The 16,557-nt window shown below is 65.7% G+C and overlaps 1 protein-coding gene across 1 annotated transcript; it reads left to right on the forward strand.

The window, feature by feature from the left end:
- Positions 1-2,817: 2,817 nt before the first annotated feature.
- Positions 2,818-9,420, forward strand: LOC309595689 (tumor necrosis factor ligand superfamily member 10-like). Its single transcript, XM_082322947.1, has 5 exons — positions 2,818-3,102; positions 6,422-6,568; positions 6,887-6,923; positions 7,466-7,573; positions 7,845-9,420. Exons 1-5 carry the CDS (start codon positions 2,854-2,856, stop codon positions 8,285-8,287), a joined length of 984 nt encoding a protein of 327 aa, XP_082179073.1. The 5' UTR covers positions 2,818-2,853; the 3' UTR covers positions 8,288-9,420.
- Positions 9,421-16,557: the final 7,137 nt, after the last annotated feature.

Genomic DNA, 16,557 nt, shown 5'->3' on the forward strand with positions numbered 1-16,557 from the left:
ACGTCTCTTGCCCGCGCCCGGTCCCACCTCCTTCGCCCTGCTCCTGCAGCTTTGCTCTGAGCAGGCTCCGGTGCAGCTCAGCAGGAGGTGGGGAACGGGGGAAGCCTTAGCCCCCAAACAGCATCAGTGCTGCCTTTCTGCCAAAAGAGCAAGAGGCAAGGCCTTTTGGCTACCCAGAAGACGCCAAGCAGACCACCAGCATCCTCCACACACAATCCCCCCACCCTCTCCCATCACAGTCCACTGGAGACGCTCGTGCAGCGAGCGAGTGATTAGATCAGTGATCTAAAGACATTTGTATGGAGCTTGCATTATTCAAGGCTTGGCGAAGTCTTTTATAAAAGCAATAAAAGCAGATAAGGTGACTAGTTACCCACTTTCCCACGTTTGGGAGGTCGTGATAGCTGGTCACGCGGCTCCGCTGCGTGCCGGGCAGAGCAGCAGCCTGGAGGAGCCCGACATGCCCGGCCGGTGCTGCAGGGACTACTGCACATTTGTGCACGCCTAAGGAGAAAATCGGGCTTGGGGACACCAAAGTGCTGAGATTAAGTGTCCCCACACTCACCTCGTGGCAAAGCAAGCGTGGGTGGAGGGAGGCTCGTGGAGGAGACGCACTCGAAACCACTCCTGGGGTACGTGCGATGCCAACCCAGCCAGGGTGCAGGGACGGGTCCAGAGAGCAAGGGTCGGGAGGAAGGAGACGTCCGCAACGGCAGCCCGAGGAGCGCGGGGAGCGCCAGGGCCGACCCCGCAGGCAGCCCTGCCCAGGGGCGAGGGCAGGCAGCCGTCGCTCCCAAAGCACCGCTGCTGCAGCCCTGCCGGCCCTTCCTGGACAACTTTCCCTCTGCAAAGGCCACCTTCAACCTCCTGCTCCCCTGTCCCGGTGCTCAGCAGCCCCGTGCCGGGGTGCAGCGCCTGCGTGGTGGGTGCGAGCCGCTGCCAGGAATGGCCACCAGCGCAGGCCAGTACACCCACGGGCCACCAAGAGCGGCTGCTGCCACAACCAGGTAGAGCCCGGGGGTGATCGGGAACGGAGAAAGAAGCGGGACCAGGGGTCGCTCCCGGCGCACGGGGACCACCCTGCTTCGCAGGCAGGGTTGCTCCAAACCAGGCAGAAGAAAAGGCAGGACCTGCTTGAGCCTCTGCCGTGCTCTGTCCCCCGCCCCAGCCCAGGGGACCTGCGAGGGAGCTGCTGCTTCCCCCCAGCCCCACAAACCATTAAAAAGAGAAACTGGACCCGCTCTTTCCCTTTGAATTAGGTGGTACCTGTGAACAGCCGCCTTCTCCCGCATCCCTGGTGTCCGCTGGGGCTCCCTGCAGGAAACTGGTCTGCACGAAGCCGGGGGAGGCAAGAGGATTCGGTGGAGGAGACAGCGGTGTTCCTGGCAGGCAGGATGTGAAGCGGGACAAGGTCCTTTTTTAAAGGAAAAAAACCCTGCCCTTCATTGTGTGAGAGCGCTGGAGAAGCGAGCTGCGGGTGAGCCGCCTCTTCCTACCAGCTCTCCCCCTTCCCCAGGTGGGGGGGTCCTGAGATGACTCCCGCTCTGCAAGACCCAGCCCAGAAAGTCCAGGCTTAAGGGCCAAATCCTGAACCGACGGTATTACCGAAATATCACAGACAGCTGGAAGCCCCTCAAGGATCAAAGCTCAGCCTGGCAGGGCTCTGGTTCGCAGCGGTCACCGAGGGAGAGCAGCGCTAGCTGGGGACACGCAGGGAGGGCAGCCCTGGGGACTCAGAGCAGCTCCGGCTTCGTGGCCACCTCTCTGCGGCACGTCCCCATGGCTAACTGTGGCCGTGCCCCAGCCCGGGGACGGCTGCAGGGCCTGAAGCCCTGGCCACGGGCTGGGCAACTGGGCAGCCACCTCCATCACGGGTCTCACCTGGGTGTGAATTCCCCCGCTCGCAGGCAGGTCCCTGTTTCGCCATCAATCCTAAACCGCCCCGGCGCAAGGCTCGGGGTCACCAGAGCTGTCTGCGGGTTTGGGCTGAGGCCAGCCCGCCTTTCCCGCACCCCGTCCTTAGAGCAGAGGGAGCGGCTCTCGGAGGACCGAAGTGCTCCTGTGTTTTATCAAGATCTCACTTTCATTTTGGAGGTAAAAGCACTAAACCCACAGACTCACCTGACCACGGAGCGGCTCTTGCCGTCGTCACGTAACAGCCATTTCTCCAGCCTTTCTGTTTGCTTTCCAAACAACTCAACAGTTCCATTTCGGAGCGACTGGGAACTCGACCCGCCGCAGGACACGGCACCGGGGCTCAGCTCCCAGCCCAGGGTGGGCTCCCACCGGCGGGCAGAGCGGGCACGGTCCCGCTGCGGGCAAGGCCTCGGGGAGATGCTCAGCAGCCGCTGGCCCCCGTTCCGCACACCTTTACCTTCTCGGGGTGGCCGGCTGCGCCCCGGCCAGCCCTGCTGGCCCACCGTGCCCCACCGTGGCCCACCGCCTGAAGCCGTGGCAGCTCACGTCCCCCCGCCCTGACACCCTCCGTTCGCCGCCCAGGCAGCACGGGGGGGTCCTCGCTGGCGGGGGCCACCCCAGCGGCACCCACGCCGCCCGTGGGTCACCCGGGGGTCACCCGGGGGCTCCCGCGGGGCGCGCAGCCCTGGCCCCGGGCTCCCACCGCCCGCCTCCCGCTGCCGACGGGGCGCCCGCGGCCCGGCCCCGGGGCCCCCCCCCGCGCCCCGGGTCCCCCCCGGGTCCCGGGTCCCCCGCGGCGGGAGGCGGCTGCGGGGGGCCCCGCCCCCGGCCCCGCCCCGGCCCCGCCCCCAGCCGGTCCCTCCCGCCGCCGCCGCCGCCGCGGCCCCGTCGGAGCTCGGCGGGCGCTGGGCAGCGGCAGCCGGGGCGGGCCGGGCCATGGCCCCGCACCAGCCCAGCGCCGGGCAGTACCTGCGCTCCGACAGCGGCGGCTCGGAGGCCCGTATGCTGGCGGACGGCCCCGGCCCCGGCCCCGGCGACGGCGACCCCGGCGGGGCGCGGGGGGGGCGGCGGCGGCGGCGGCGGTGCGGGCCGTTGTGGGGCAGCGTGGCCGTCATGGCCATCCTGGCGCTGCAGATCGCCTCCACCACCGGCCTCTTCGTCTACTTCACCATGGCCATCTCCAAGGTGAGCCCGCCGGCGGGGGCTGCGGCCTCCTCCCCCCCGCGGAGCCGCTGCGGTGCGGGCGGGGCCGCGGGGGCCGGGAGCGGGCGGGGGGGCAGCGCCCCGGGGACCCGGCGGCTGCGGGAGGCCTCTGCCCGCCCCGCGCCCCGGCTCGCCGCCGACCCCGCCGCGGGTCCAGATGTGGAGGGGGGGGCACCGCCCCCGGCTCCCCTGGGAGCCGCGGATCCAGATGTGGAGGCTGGGGGGGGGGGGGGGGCACTGCCCTCGGCTCCGCCCAGAGCCGCGGATCCAGATGTGGAGAGACGGAGCCTTTGTCCCGGGCCGAGGGTGCAGCGGGGCGGGGGGGCCCTGCCCTGGGGCCCCCGCAGGGTTTGCAGCCCCAGCTGGGGCTGGGGGGGCTGCCCCCCTTCGCCCCTGGTTCCTGCTTCGTCTCCCCCCCCCGGCCCCCTCCGTTCCCGTCCCACCCCCGCTCCAGCCCCGCCGCATCCTCCTCACCCCCGTCGTGAGATGCTGGAAGTGGCCTGGCTGGGAAACTGGGAAACCCCCCCCATACCAGCAGCTCTTGGGTGCTTGCTCCAGCTTCATCACCCCAAATAACCCTGCCGGGATCCAGCCGTTCCCACCTACCCGCCGTGTCCCTCGTGCCAAACCGTTCCCCAACTCGGACGTGCCAGGCCTGATCCTGCCCCCCAGCAGCTGATTCAGGCCCCCAGCAACCCCGGAGCCGCGGGAGGGTCAGGGAGGGGAAACACCAAACGGGGGGGGTCTTCGGGAGAGGGAAACTGGGGGCTGCCGGGCAGCTCCGCTGGTGGTACCGTCGTCCCTGATGCTGGAGGGCCCAGCCAGAAACGGTCCCGCAGAGCCCAGCGTGTCCCAAAGCCACACCAGAGGCAGGGGAAAAGGGGAAGAAGCCCTGCCGTGGATGCAGGGGGAAGGGCCTGCCTGGCGCCCCGCGGAGCATCCTTGGGAGCGGGCTTCAGTTCGGGCTTTGTTTCCATCCCTGGATCCCATGTGGCGCCCGCTGCGAGGGATTTACATGAAAGGCACTGGCGAGAGGAGGGGAATGCGGGCAGAGCGAGCCCCGGGGAAGGGCTGAAGGGAGGAGAACGCCGCTTCAACTCAGCTCTTTGGGCTGATTTGGGAGGCTGGTCACTGGATCCCTGCACGGGTCGGTGCTGGGGAGAGGCGCGCAGAGCTCAGCACCTCCCGGGACACTGAACCCCTCGACACGGCCAGCCCTCGCCCCCTCACGTGGGGTTCTTCCCGTGCCCCCAGTTTTACAAAACTTTCCCACTTTTTCCTTAAACACCCCGCCCAGCACAAGGTCCCCAGGAGGGGAGAGGGAGGGGGCAGGCGGAGGGCTTACCTGCGGAGAGAGAGGTGCTGGTGCTGCCTGCAGCCTGTCGCAGCCAGCTTTCATCAAGGCAATTAGTGTGATCAGGTGGTTGTTAGGACCCAGAGGGACGAGGCACACGGTTGCAGTCCCCATCCTACTGCTGCGAACGTGCCGCCACCTTACTGGGACCCGCTGGGGATGTGCCACCACCTCACCGGGACCGGTGGGATGCGGTGCGGGCACGCGCCATCGTTGGCGCTCCCGGCAGCACGGAGGAGCCGCGCGCCGGCCCTGCCCAGGCACACGCTCGTGGCCTGGGGTTTCCCGGGAACGGCCCCGTCGTCGCTTGGGGATTTACTGCCCCGGCGGGCGCCGCGCACCCGCCCGCTCGGGAAGGCCGGGCTTTGCTGCAGCCACGCGAGCCTCCGCATCCGTCCCTCCGAGCTTGCCCCTGCAGCTCATCTGCCAGCCACTGTGCTCCTGGCAGGTCCAGCGCCGGGACAGTTGGCCCAATAGCGCAAAACCCCCGCCCCAAGCCCCTTTTCATCTGCCCTCACACCGTCTTGCTGCTGCTACTGGAGTCTGTAGTGATCCCAAATGTGGGCGCATCCTGGGACCAGGCAAGTGAGTAGCCAAAACTGTGGCCAAGGGAGGCGGGCAGGAGTCTGGTGGGTGGCCAAGCCCCAGGTGATGAAGTGGCCAAGCCCGAGGACTCCTGGGTCCTGGGATCTGGGAATGACCCAGGCGATAAAGGTAGGATGGCCAAGGTGCCAGTGTTCATTCCCAGCTCCTGGCACACCGATTCCAGGGCAACCGTCCCATCTGTGCCTCGGTTTCCCCACGCCCTGGACAGCAGCACGGTGTGGTGAGACCCTGCAGCCAGCCATGCCTGTCCCCCGCTGCGCTGCCACGGCCAGAGCCGGGCCGGGTCAGCCGCCGGACAGCCCGGGAAGGGGCAGCTCGCCGGGCAGCAGCCCGCGTCACGGGGAGGGAAGGCTTCCCAGCCCAAACCGCAAGCCAGCACAGGCTAGAAAGCGTCTGAGATCCGCCTGGGCTGACGCAGCACCGCCAGCGCGCGGGGTCCCGGCCCCGGCCAGCACGGCTCGGCAGCTGGGAGGGCAGAGCTGTGTGGGAGCTTGTTTTGCAACCCCAGTTCAGCTCAGCAGCGGGAAAGCACGAAGAGCGGGGACCAGGCTGCCCGGGCACGTCCAGCCTGCAGCGGCAGCTCTTGCTTCCGCGCGCCGTGGGGAGCCGCGCCGGGCGCCCGCTTCCCCAGGAGCTGCGAACGCCTCCTTCAAAGCTGGGGCTGGGTTTTACTGCTTGAGAAGCCTCATTCCCCCAGGGCAGGAGAGGAAGAGGTGAAGGAGATGGAGAATAGGAAATTTGGGTTTCTTTTCTTTACCTGGTGCTCTGCAGCTTGTGAGGGTCCTTGAGTCTCGCCTCCTCCGCACGCTCGGTGCAGGAACTGAACGAAAGGGGCTGTCACGTTGCTCTGAGCGACCTGGTCCAGCTGACGATGGCCCTGCTCATGGCAGGGGGTTGGACTCGATGGCCTTTAAAGGTCCCTTCCAACCCAAACCATTCCGTGCTTCTGTGTTTCCCAAAGAGCTGGGATGAGCAAGACTTGCTTCTGCCAGGGGTCAAGATGAGATTTAAGCTGTCCAATTCACAAAAAGAGATTTTTGACAGAACTTGGATCCACCCAGCCTCCCGCCACCTAACTCCATCCCAGCACAGGAGAGACAGTCGGTGTCTGCATCCCGGCGGTACCCGTCCCCCCACCAGCTCCGGGACCAGGGCAGCTCAGGGTTATTCTCCACCCCGCGACGCGGCTGCGAGCGCCCTGCCCCTGAGGAGCCGGGCCGACGGTGGCCGCCCCGTGCCCGCACCGCGCCGGCCGTCCCCGCTGCTGCCTCCAGCCGAGCCGCGCACACCGCCCTCGCCTGCCCGCCTTGACGCGGGGACGCCCCGGTGTTTCTGTTCCAGCTCAAAGCCCAGGCGCCGGGGAGCGCGGAGGAGCTGCGGTGCCTGCAGGTGATCAATCAGCAGCAGGAGGGCTCCAGCCTGGAGGAGCTGATTGGCAACCAGTCCTGCCTCAAGCTGGCCAACACCATCAAAGCCTACGTGGCCACGGTGAGCCTGGACCCGCCAGCTTTGGGGACCAGGAGAGGATGGGACAGCCGATGGGAGAGCTCCTGTCTGCCTCCCTGCCTCAGTTTCCCCACCCGCCTCACCGGAGGGGTGGCAGAGGGCAATCGCAAGGATGGTTTGAGGGGGGCGGAGGAGTGGGGCTGGACGCCAGGCCCTCTGCAGCGAGGAGCTGGCGTGGCCCAGAGCCATGGCCTGAAAGACAAGGTCGGGAAGGCGTGGAAGAGACGAGAGGAGCTGGGGCACAGGGAACGCCCGTTTCACCGTTAACCGTGGGCCTGTTTCTCTTCTCTGATGGTCCAGGTGACGGAGAACGTTATCCGCAGGAACGTGATGAAGGGTGAGTCCCTCCTGGCCCAGCAGCGGGGTGGCAGCCGGGGTGCCGCACGCCGGCACGGCAAAGCATCAGCAACCCGTTTGCTGGGGCCGGGTTGCAGCCGGACAGACGGACAGATGGAGCCGCAGTCCACGTGTGCGCGGCTCGGCGTGCGGCCGGGGATGCCAGCGGGCCGGGGGGGCTCGGTCCCTCCCGGGGCAAACTCCGCCGGGCACGGCGCTGCGAGCTGGGGCAGAGAGGGGAGGGCAAGGGCTGTCCCGCTGGGCGGGTGAAGGGCATACGTCCCCGGGGAACGGGTTGGACGGCCGGCCGTGTCTGTCTGTCTGGAGTCTGGGGAACCAGGGCCGCAGGGGACAGCACAGAAATGTCAGATAATGATTGACTAGACCTTTCCATCCCCAAATAACCTCCCTCTTTGATGGGTCACTGGGGCATTTCCCTGCCCTGCTCGCTCTGCTTGCGCAGTGAGGAGCCGCTCTGCCGGCGCGGGGCTGGGGGTCCCCCCGCACTCTGTCCCCTACGGCCGCGTGTCCCGTTTCTCGCAGAGGCCCGGCGGAGCTACTTCAACGCCTCGGAGGGCCAGGTTCCTCCCAAAACGGCCGGCAAGCCCTCGGCACATCTCACCCTCCGCCCGCAGAGCCTGGCCCAGGACGGTGAGTCGGGCAGCCCCGCTGGGCACCAGAGGGTTTCTGAGATGGGAACAGGGGGAAGCTCTCACCCGAATGGCAGGGGACCAGGATGGGAGGATGCCCTTAGTCGCAGATGGGGGGATGTTTCTCCTGTCGGGTCCAAGACCGCCTTCTCCATGCCTCCAAGCTGGGTGACTGCGGGAGAGGCTTAGAGCCACCCCGTCCCTTTCTCCAGACCCCGACGGGTGCTCCCCAGAGCATCCCGCTCCCCTCGGTGACCCTTCCTTCTCCCCAGGGAACTCCAAGCGCTTCGGGAACCTCTCCCAGTCCTGCCGCCATGCCATCGCCCGCTGGGAAGACAGCACCATCCACTCGCACCTGCAGAACATCACCTACCGGGATGGCCGGCTGCGGGTCAACCAGGCGGGCAAGTACTACGTCTACTCCCAGATCTACTTCCGCTACCCCAGCGACGGGGCCAGCGCCCGCGTCTCCGTCCCCCAGCTCGTCCAGTGCATCAACTGGAAGACCTCCTACAGCCAGCCCATCCTCCTGCTCAAAGGGGTCGGCACCAAGTGCTGGGCGCCCGAGGCGGACTACGGGCTCCACGCTCTCTACCAGGGGGGACTGTTTGAGCTGAAGGCCGGCGATGAGCTCTTTGTCTCCGTCTCCTCCTTGGCCATCGACTACAACGATGCAGCAGCCAGCTACTTCGGGGCCTTTCGGCTGGACCTGTGACAGCCGCCTCCGCCTCCCCCCTTCCCGCTGCTCCTGCCCACCGACGCTCCGGCACGGCCCCGGGGCAGCAGCCGTTCGAACAGGACAAGAGCCGAATCCGTGCTCGGTGCCGCACGGGGCCGCGCCATCCAGCCGGAGGAAGCCCTGAGCCAGGAAGGGTCTCCAGGGACACGCACGAGGGGGGACGTCCCAGCCCTGGCGGCACATCACCTCCCTGGCTCCTGTCTGAGCAAACGGAGCTGGAGAGGCACCGGGGTCACATCTGCAACCGCAAGACAAAGCGTCCCCGTGGCGGGATGGCCCTCGATGAGTCTGAGCCCACGTCCGGCAGGGGCAGACCCAGCCAGGCTGTGGGCGCGCGGGGGCCCCGAGCTGGAGGCGCTGGGCCAGCAGCCGGGGTTAGCAGAGAGCAGCGGCACGGCGGGCGCAGGGCTGGCAGCCCCGGGGCCAAGCGCCAGGGCCAGCCTGCAGGTACGAGGCAGGGCCGGCATCGGCTTCTGGCAAGGAGTGAAGGAGTTTCAGTTCCGGCTAATTGGAAACCTGGAGCGATTCCAAGGAATCGGTTTCAGGGGAGGTCAAAGAGCAGGACCATGAAGGTGGAATAATCACCAGCCCAAGCAACCGCACCTAGGCACGTGGCAGAGAGGGGCATGTTGCCCGAGCCGAGCTGCACAGGACCATCCGGCCCAGGATCACACCCCTTCACTCCTGACCAAGCATCTCTTTCCTTGGGGTTTTTGGTCCCCCCAGCCCTGTTGGGCCAGCGCAGCCGCCAGCTTGCTCGCATCTTCAGCCCCAGCAATCGTTAACCTGCAGGATTTCAGCTCCTGGGTGAGCCCCGGCGGCAGCAGCACAGGACCGGGAGGGCCACGGCCAACCCTCGGTGTTAAAGGCCGTGCCAGATGCAAAAGGTGGGTTCAAGCAGGGCAGAGCGTGGGCAAGCTGGCTCGGCCCACGGACGCTGGGGGGGACGCAGCCCCCTTTTGTAATTACCTGTATCCTCTCTGTATCATAGCAAGACTGTTGGTGTGTACGGACAGGACGGCAGCGCAGGCTGCCGCGACGGATGCAAGCACCCCCCGTGCCGGCACGGCGGCGGGGGGCTCTCAGTGCTGGTTTAAATAAAGCCTGTACTCCAGCACTGGTCTGGCACCTCTGTGCATCAGGCACCCCAGGCGACGCGCTCCGGGCCTCTGAGCAGCCGCGGTGCTGTGCAAACCAGGCGTTTTGAGGTCTGGGCCGGTTCCCACGCTCCGCTGGCGCACGCTGCAGCTCCCCTGCGCACCCCACTCGCTGCAGCTCAGCCTCATCTGCCCCCCCTTTCCCTGCCCCGGCCCCAGCCCGGAGGCTGGCTGCAAGCGGGGCTCTGCACGGGGCAGAGCAGGGGGGCAGCCTCTGCCCAGCCGCCTGCAGCCTCCCCCGTGCTCCCACGCCGGCCGGAGCAGGTCCTGCCGCGCCAGCCCGGTGGTGCTGGGACGCCGGCGGCGGCAGCGGAGCAGCGCGGGTGCGGTGCCAGGGCTGCCGGGTGCCAAGGTGGCCCGGGGCAACGGGCTCCTGCCGTTCCCAGGAGCTCTGGCCCCGAAAGCCGCAGACAGAGCCCAGCGAAGGCCGCTGGCAAGAACCGGGTCCTGCCTCATCTTGCACCTGGAGCACCTCGAAGGGCTCCACTGCCGCCTCTCCCCCACGGGGCATTCCCAGGGAGATGCGTTCCCGCTCCCGCTGCCTTCATCTCCCCTGGGAGACGCTCCCGGGGGCTGCTCCGGCACCAGCTCCGGCAGAGCCCATCCCAGGACCTGAGCCTGGCCCTGCTCCTCTTCCTCCCCGGCTCCCATCAGCTCTGGGGGCTACCTCTCGCCCCGCTGCCCCGGAGGATCCCGGTGCTGCTCCTCCTCTCCCCGCTCTGGGGCTGCCAAGCCCAGCCCGAGGCACAGCCAAACCCCGGGGAGCCAAGATGGGCTTGTGCCCCGTCACGCCGGGGCCGGGCAGGGGCTGCTCCTTGCTCCCGCTCTCCATCCCACAGCTTTCCAGGCCTGAGCCCCCTCTCTTTGCAGCCTTGGCCAGGCTGGGAGCCGGTGCCGGGCTGGGCCAGGTGGCTCCCGTGTCCCCCCACCCGCAGACGCTGGCCGTGGCCACTCACCAGACCCCAGCTCCTGCAGGCTCCTGCTCCAGCGAGGCCGATACCAAAAGCCCCCCAGGGGCACGGTGTGGCCCCGTCCCCCCGCACAGCAGCCCCGAAGGCAGGGGCAGCTTTCCCAGCTCATCCAAAGCCTCCCAGGCAGAGCGCGCCTGCAGAAGGGGCGACACGGCTGCTCCCCGCTCCGGGCAGGGCTGCGGGGTCCTGCTCCCCCCGGCCGCCCCCGCGCTGGCCCCGGCCCCGCGTTGTGCTCTTGCCCAACACAAACAAAACCCGAAAGCGCACAGCGCAGCCGGGTCCCCCCGCGATATCGCTTAGCAAAGCCCCGCAAAACCCTCCCTTCCAAAACCACCTTTGAAATGGTCCCTTTTTCTTCCACCTCTCGGTTCTTCCTCCTGTTTTCTCAGCCTCCTCGGTGACCAACAGCAGGGATCGGGCTCCCGGGGCTCTTAAAATCCTCATCGGCCTGAAACCCTGCCCCTGGGGAGCACCGAGCTCATCCTGGCTCCTGGCCTTTGGCAGCAGCTGTGGGAGCTCAGGGTTGAACCAGACAACCCGGGGCTGCAGGAAACGGAGCAGGTGGTTCCAAGTTTTTCTTTGAAATAGAGTTTAAAGCAGCTCCCCGGCCTGGCGGAGCGGGTGGGGGGTTGCCGTTTGCCACGCAGGTGAAGCAGCCCCTTGCGTGCGCTGGGAGAGCCGGGCTCAGCGCCAGCGGGGCGACGGGTCGCTCCGCTTTCCTGGGAGGGAGAAAAACTCGTGGGCGGATGTTTTTGGAGAAGACGAACTCCACGAGCATCAGGCCAACCGGCAGCCTCGCCAAGCCGGGCGAGAGCCGAGCGGCACCGGGCAATGGGGCGGGACGGACTGGGGGAAGGAGGTGGCAGGGAGGGGTGCAGGCTGGCCCCAGCCTGCGTTCGCTCTCCAGGTCCCGGCTCTGCAGCTTTTCCAGGTCTCCTGCTCTGTCGCAGGGAGCAGCCCCAGCACGCCGGCACCCGGCGAGGGTTTGAGAGGCACAGGCTGCTCCAGGAGAGTCACCGGGTCCCGAATCTTCATCTTCATCTCTCCCCCCGTGACACCTCCCCTCTCACAGCACCCTCACCCGCCCCGGCCCTGGCGTGAGCTTAGCGGAGGCTGAACGCAAAAAAAAAAAAGAGGCTGAGAAAAGCAAAACAAAACAATCCGGGGAATTCGATGCACATTTGACATGCGCCAAACTGGAAGACGGTTTTCAGTTTCCCAAACTAATTTGAAATGTAACAACAAGCAGCAAAGGGAGGCAAAACCCTCTCGCGCCCGCGCAGTGGGCACGGGAGAGCCTCCCGCTCCGGCGCATCCCGCCCCGGCCCCCGCACGGACCCTGGTCCCGTTCCCGCAGCCACGCTGCTGTTCCCGGCCCCAGGCAAGGCTGCCTCACTGCGTGCTTGTGCAAAGTTTGATGTTAATGGCAAGTCCTGAAGGCTGGACAAGATCAACCCAGCGGCCACGTGTGCAACATCCTCAGAAATCGAGCATTTCACTTTAGGGAGGGACTGCGAGAACCCGGCTCGTGCCCATCTCCCAGCTGAGAGCTCGCTGACACAACATCATGCAAAGAGGTTTTTTCAGGAGCACACGCAGAACAGCCCGGAGGTGCGAAGAGGACGGGGAGTCTTTAATGAAGGGGGTTTGGAGTCACAGCCGTAACCTGCTCACCCTCACCGCCTGCGTTTGCTACAGCCGCTGGGGATGGAGAAAGCAGATGGAGCTGGGCAAGCCCTGAGAGCGCAGGCGGGCACTACTCAATTCTTCACCAGGAGACCTGGTCACTCATTAAGCCTCTCTGCCTCAGTTTCCCCACTTGTACGAGATGCCTGCGGACATCGGCCTTTGCAAAAGGCTCCAAGACCCGCAGGTAAGAGCAGACTGGAGGAGCCCGGGGCTCAGCCTCCCACCTCTCAGGGGGGATTTCTGGTGGCACAGACACCACCAGGCAACGACCTTGAGCCACTTGTAGAGTCATTTAGGTTCGAAAAGACCCTTAAGATCATCGAGTCCAACCGTTAACCCAGCACTGCCAAGGCCACCCCTAAACCATGTCCCTCAGCACCACATCTCCCCGGCTTTTAAATCCCCCCAGGGATGGGGACTCAGCCCCTGCCCTGGGCAGCCTGGGCCAGGGCCTGACAGCCCTTTGGGGGAAGAAGTTTTTCCCAATACCCAACCCAACCCTGCCCTGGCGCAGCTTGAGGCCGTTCCCTCTCGTCCCATCGCTTGTTCCTGGGGAGCAGAGACCGACCCCCCCGGCTCCAGCCTCCTTTCAGGCCGTTGCAGAGAGCGATGAGGGCTCCCCTCAGCCTCCTCTTCTCCACTCGCTGTCATGGATTTTACACCAAAAAGTCTCTCTGTGTGTGTATATCAATACATACAGAGCATTTGGCCCCTGGTAGGGTATAAAACATCACCTGCCCGTGGCCCGGTTGCTTTGCCCTGCGGTGGTGCCTCGCCGCGGCTGCCAGGGCAGCGCGGGGGCAAGGGGGCAGGCGGGTGCCGGGCTGCCTGCCCGCGCTGCCCGAGGAACGCGTGGTTTCGGGGAAGAGGATCGGTGCTAAACCTCGCTGCCGGTTGCAAAACTACTCCCGAAGTGAAAAAAAGGAGTTGGCCTTTCCCGTGCCGAAGGCGGCACGGATCAGCCCGTGCGCTTCGCCGGGGCCTTTCCTGGGCCTCTGCCAGCACCACGCCCGTCAAGCACAGAACCGCACAGAAAAAAAGGAAAAAAAATATCAACTGAAAGCAAAAGCCGCTCCAGCTCCCCAGCGCTCGGCCCCGTCCCGCCAGGTGACGGCTCAGACATCTCCCTGCCCTTTCTGCTGCTTTAAAGGAGACCGGGGGGGCGACGACAGCTCTAATAACATTTTCAGGTTGACCTTATTTCTCGTGGCTTCATTGCGTCGCTTTGATCCAGACACACGCTGTTTCCTTGTAGTCGCTGCCAAAGGAGCCTCTTATCTTCGCCACCGCGAACCTCTGCTTGCGATTCAGCGCAGCGAAGGTGCCAGCCAGCCCAGGGCGTCCGCAGCGCTGGCCGTGCCGCCCTGCCTCTGGGAACGCATTCTGGGCCTGAAATCTCTTTTTTTTTTCCTCCCTTCTGTTGTTATTAACCAGTTCATCGCTACATCCGAGTCCTTTGTTCCCTTCCAAACAAGATCTTGTTTTACTTTCAAGTCCCAAGCCCAGCCCGAGTTCGCAGTGGGAAGGAGGAAATCCACGCTGAAAAACACGTCAACACCCCAGGAAATCATTTCTTGGGACATTGTAAATAAAGCGCACAAAGCAAGCGAGCCGGGGGTTGTGACCCCGCTGTCGCATGCACGCAGATGCCGCTGGCACCCACCACAGACCCAGGGGCACCCACGGCCCTGCCCTGCCGCGCAGCCGCCCCGGGGGCACCGCGGGACGTCCCACCCAGCCGGGGCTCTCCCCCAAGCACTAACTACGCCTGAAAAAGAGGAAAACAAGCCAGCCGATCTTTCCTTCAGCAAGGACTCAGAGCTGCAGGAGGCAGGATGCTCCTTAAACCGAGGGGACAACATTAATAAAACTTAACGCGCTCGCACCGCGAGCGAGCAGGGGGAACCCTGCGCTGCTGCGGGCAGGAGCCCGCTTCCATCCCTCCCGTCCCTGCCCGGGCTCCCGCAGCCGCGTTGCTCCCCACGCCTTCCCGCAGGGCCGCGGCCCCACGGCGAGCAGTGCTGCAGCCCCACGGCGAGCGGCGCTGCTTCGGGGGCGATTCCTCCCCTTCCAGAGCGAGTTGACTTTTGCTGCTCAGGCCCTGGATTCTGAGCAAGACCTCAGGGCTGCCGAAGCGGGGAAGCCGATGCCGGCAGCTCGGCCGTTCCTCCCTTTTCACTCGCGGACACATCGCCGCCGCCGCCTGGCGCGGTCCCAGGCTCCCCTGCCAGCACGGACACCTCCCAGCTCTGCCCCTGGGACGAGCGAGCCCTACACAGGAAAACGCTGAGCCAGCTCGATCCAGGCTGACGCATCTCGTGCGCGAAGGACACGCAGTTTTCCCCTTTATTTCCCCAAGCGAGACAAGCTGGAGATACCAGGAAAAAATAATTCCGCTTACCTACTGCCTGCAGGGCAGGGGAGGCAGGAGGAGCCCGGCCCCGGGCACCCGGACAAAGCTGCTAACGCCAGCCCGGACAGCCACAGCGGCCCACCCCTCACGGCCACCCCCGATCCCCTGCTTTAGTCCAGCCGGGAACCTGGCAGGGTGGAAAGGGACGGCATCGGGCTCCCTTATCCGCTGCGTTGCATTAAGGCAGAGCTTAGAGGACGGGAGCTTCTCCGTGGGCAGGCAGAGGAGAGGAGGTGAGCAGCGGAGCGTAGGGGAGAGCCCGCTGGCCCCGCACCGCCGTAATAAAGTCCCTCGTGCGTTTTGCATCCCGTTCAAGCCCCAGCGCGAAGCCAACTACCCCAACTCGCATCCCGCCCCCAGGGAGGCCGGCAGCTGGAGCAGGGACCCCAGTACCGCGCTTCATAAACTCGCCGCCGTAACACCCCCGCCAGGCCCCCTCCTCCGCGGGGCGAGGGCCAAGAGGAGGGTGCCCTACGGCCGCCTCCTCGCCCCGGGGTGCGGAGCTGTCAGCAGCAGAGGAAAACGGCCTTTACAAGAGCATCAACCCCAGCCTCGTCCCTGGTTGCTCAACCCAGCGCCGCAAGCAACGTTTCTTGCTTAGCTAAGGAGATCACAGGCTTGGCGTTACTGATCAAGTGCAGGGACTGGCGCCAGCTCCGACTTGTATAACCAGCTCCGGGCTGAAGAGAAACCCCAGGGCTCCTCCTGGAGTCGCTCCGAAGGCAAAGCAGTGGAAAAGCAAGAACTGGACGGGGCAAAACCCTTCGCAGCGGCTCAACCTGCCCTGGGCAGGGGATCCCCTTCCCAGCTAGCGCCATGGATTAGGGCCAACAGAGAAAACGCTCGAGTTAAAAAACCCGAGTACGGTCTCTCCCCTGCACGGAATTTTTGATGAAAGAGTTGAACTTATTTTTGTAGGAATTAAAGTTCAATAAAGGCAGACAGCGAACAGCCAGGAGCTTCTGTAACGCCCACCTCCCCGGGGAAGGGCAGGCAGCGCCCCAGTGCAGAGCTATACGTCTGCACCTGCGCGACGCCCGCGGGGGCCGGCGTTCTGGGCACGGAGCGTCACTGCTGCAGCTCGTGCAGTATCGACGGCCGGGGAATTTTCCTGCAAGTTTCCCTACACAGAGAACTACGGCTTCGAAACAGGTCTGGAGCTGAACTGAGTATTTTCCGTACACGGACACTGGTTGGTTGGTTAATGGGGTGAGCAGGTTTTCGCATACAGAGCGAGCAGCCACGAAGTCACGCTCCAAGCTCCGATCTCCACCGCGCCCACGCGTACCAGCCCTGCAGCGTTGGAGCGTGCACCCCCGTTGGCAGGAAAAGTACCACTTTCCCCATTAGAAAGGAGCAAGAGCGGAGAGATCTGCTCAAGCCAGAGGCAAAGAAAGGTCTTGCGCCATTGCGCCATTTCTCCTTCACTTGCCCACCGTCACCACGTTGGGTTTGGCATCACGAGAACTCCAAATCCTGCCCGCGCCAAGGACTGAGCCTCCCCAAAGCCCAGCGCTACCGGGCTTTCCCGCAAAGCCCGGGGCTGCGTTTTCCCACGCTCTCACCTTCCTCTGCAGGATCTTCTCAGGCCGGCCTCCCGAGGACACCTCTCCCACGCAAAAAAAAGCCAGGCGATAGGCACGCCGCCGGCTGCCGCGGAGCCGGGAGCTTGCCGCCGGCGGAGCCGAGCCCCTGCGCTGCTGGGCAGGCATTCCCTGCCCCAGCTCCCCTGGTCCCAGCGCTCCCAGCCCCAGACGGCGGAGCGGCTGCGGCCCCCCGCCGCGCTCCCTGCCCCGCCGCGTCCCCCGGGCCCTGGGATGAGCCGCCCGCCAGCCGCGATGCCCCGGCCCGCGCACCGGTTTCCCTTTGGGCACCTCTTGCCCTTACCTCCGCACGGGGCCACGGCAGCTGTCCCACAAGAAGGAGAGGAAGGGGCTCTCAGGTATTGCGGATCTACTTGAAGCAGGGACCGTATTTTTCAAGCTAGAGCCCTCCTGCATGTTGTAAGGTAAGCAG

Source organism: Platalea leucorodia, assembly GCF_965183815.1.
Source record: "Platalea leucorodia genome assembly, chromosome: 10".
Taxonomy (NCBI): Eukaryota; Metazoa; Chordata; class Aves; order Pelecaniformes; family Threskiornithidae; genus Platalea; species Platalea leucorodia.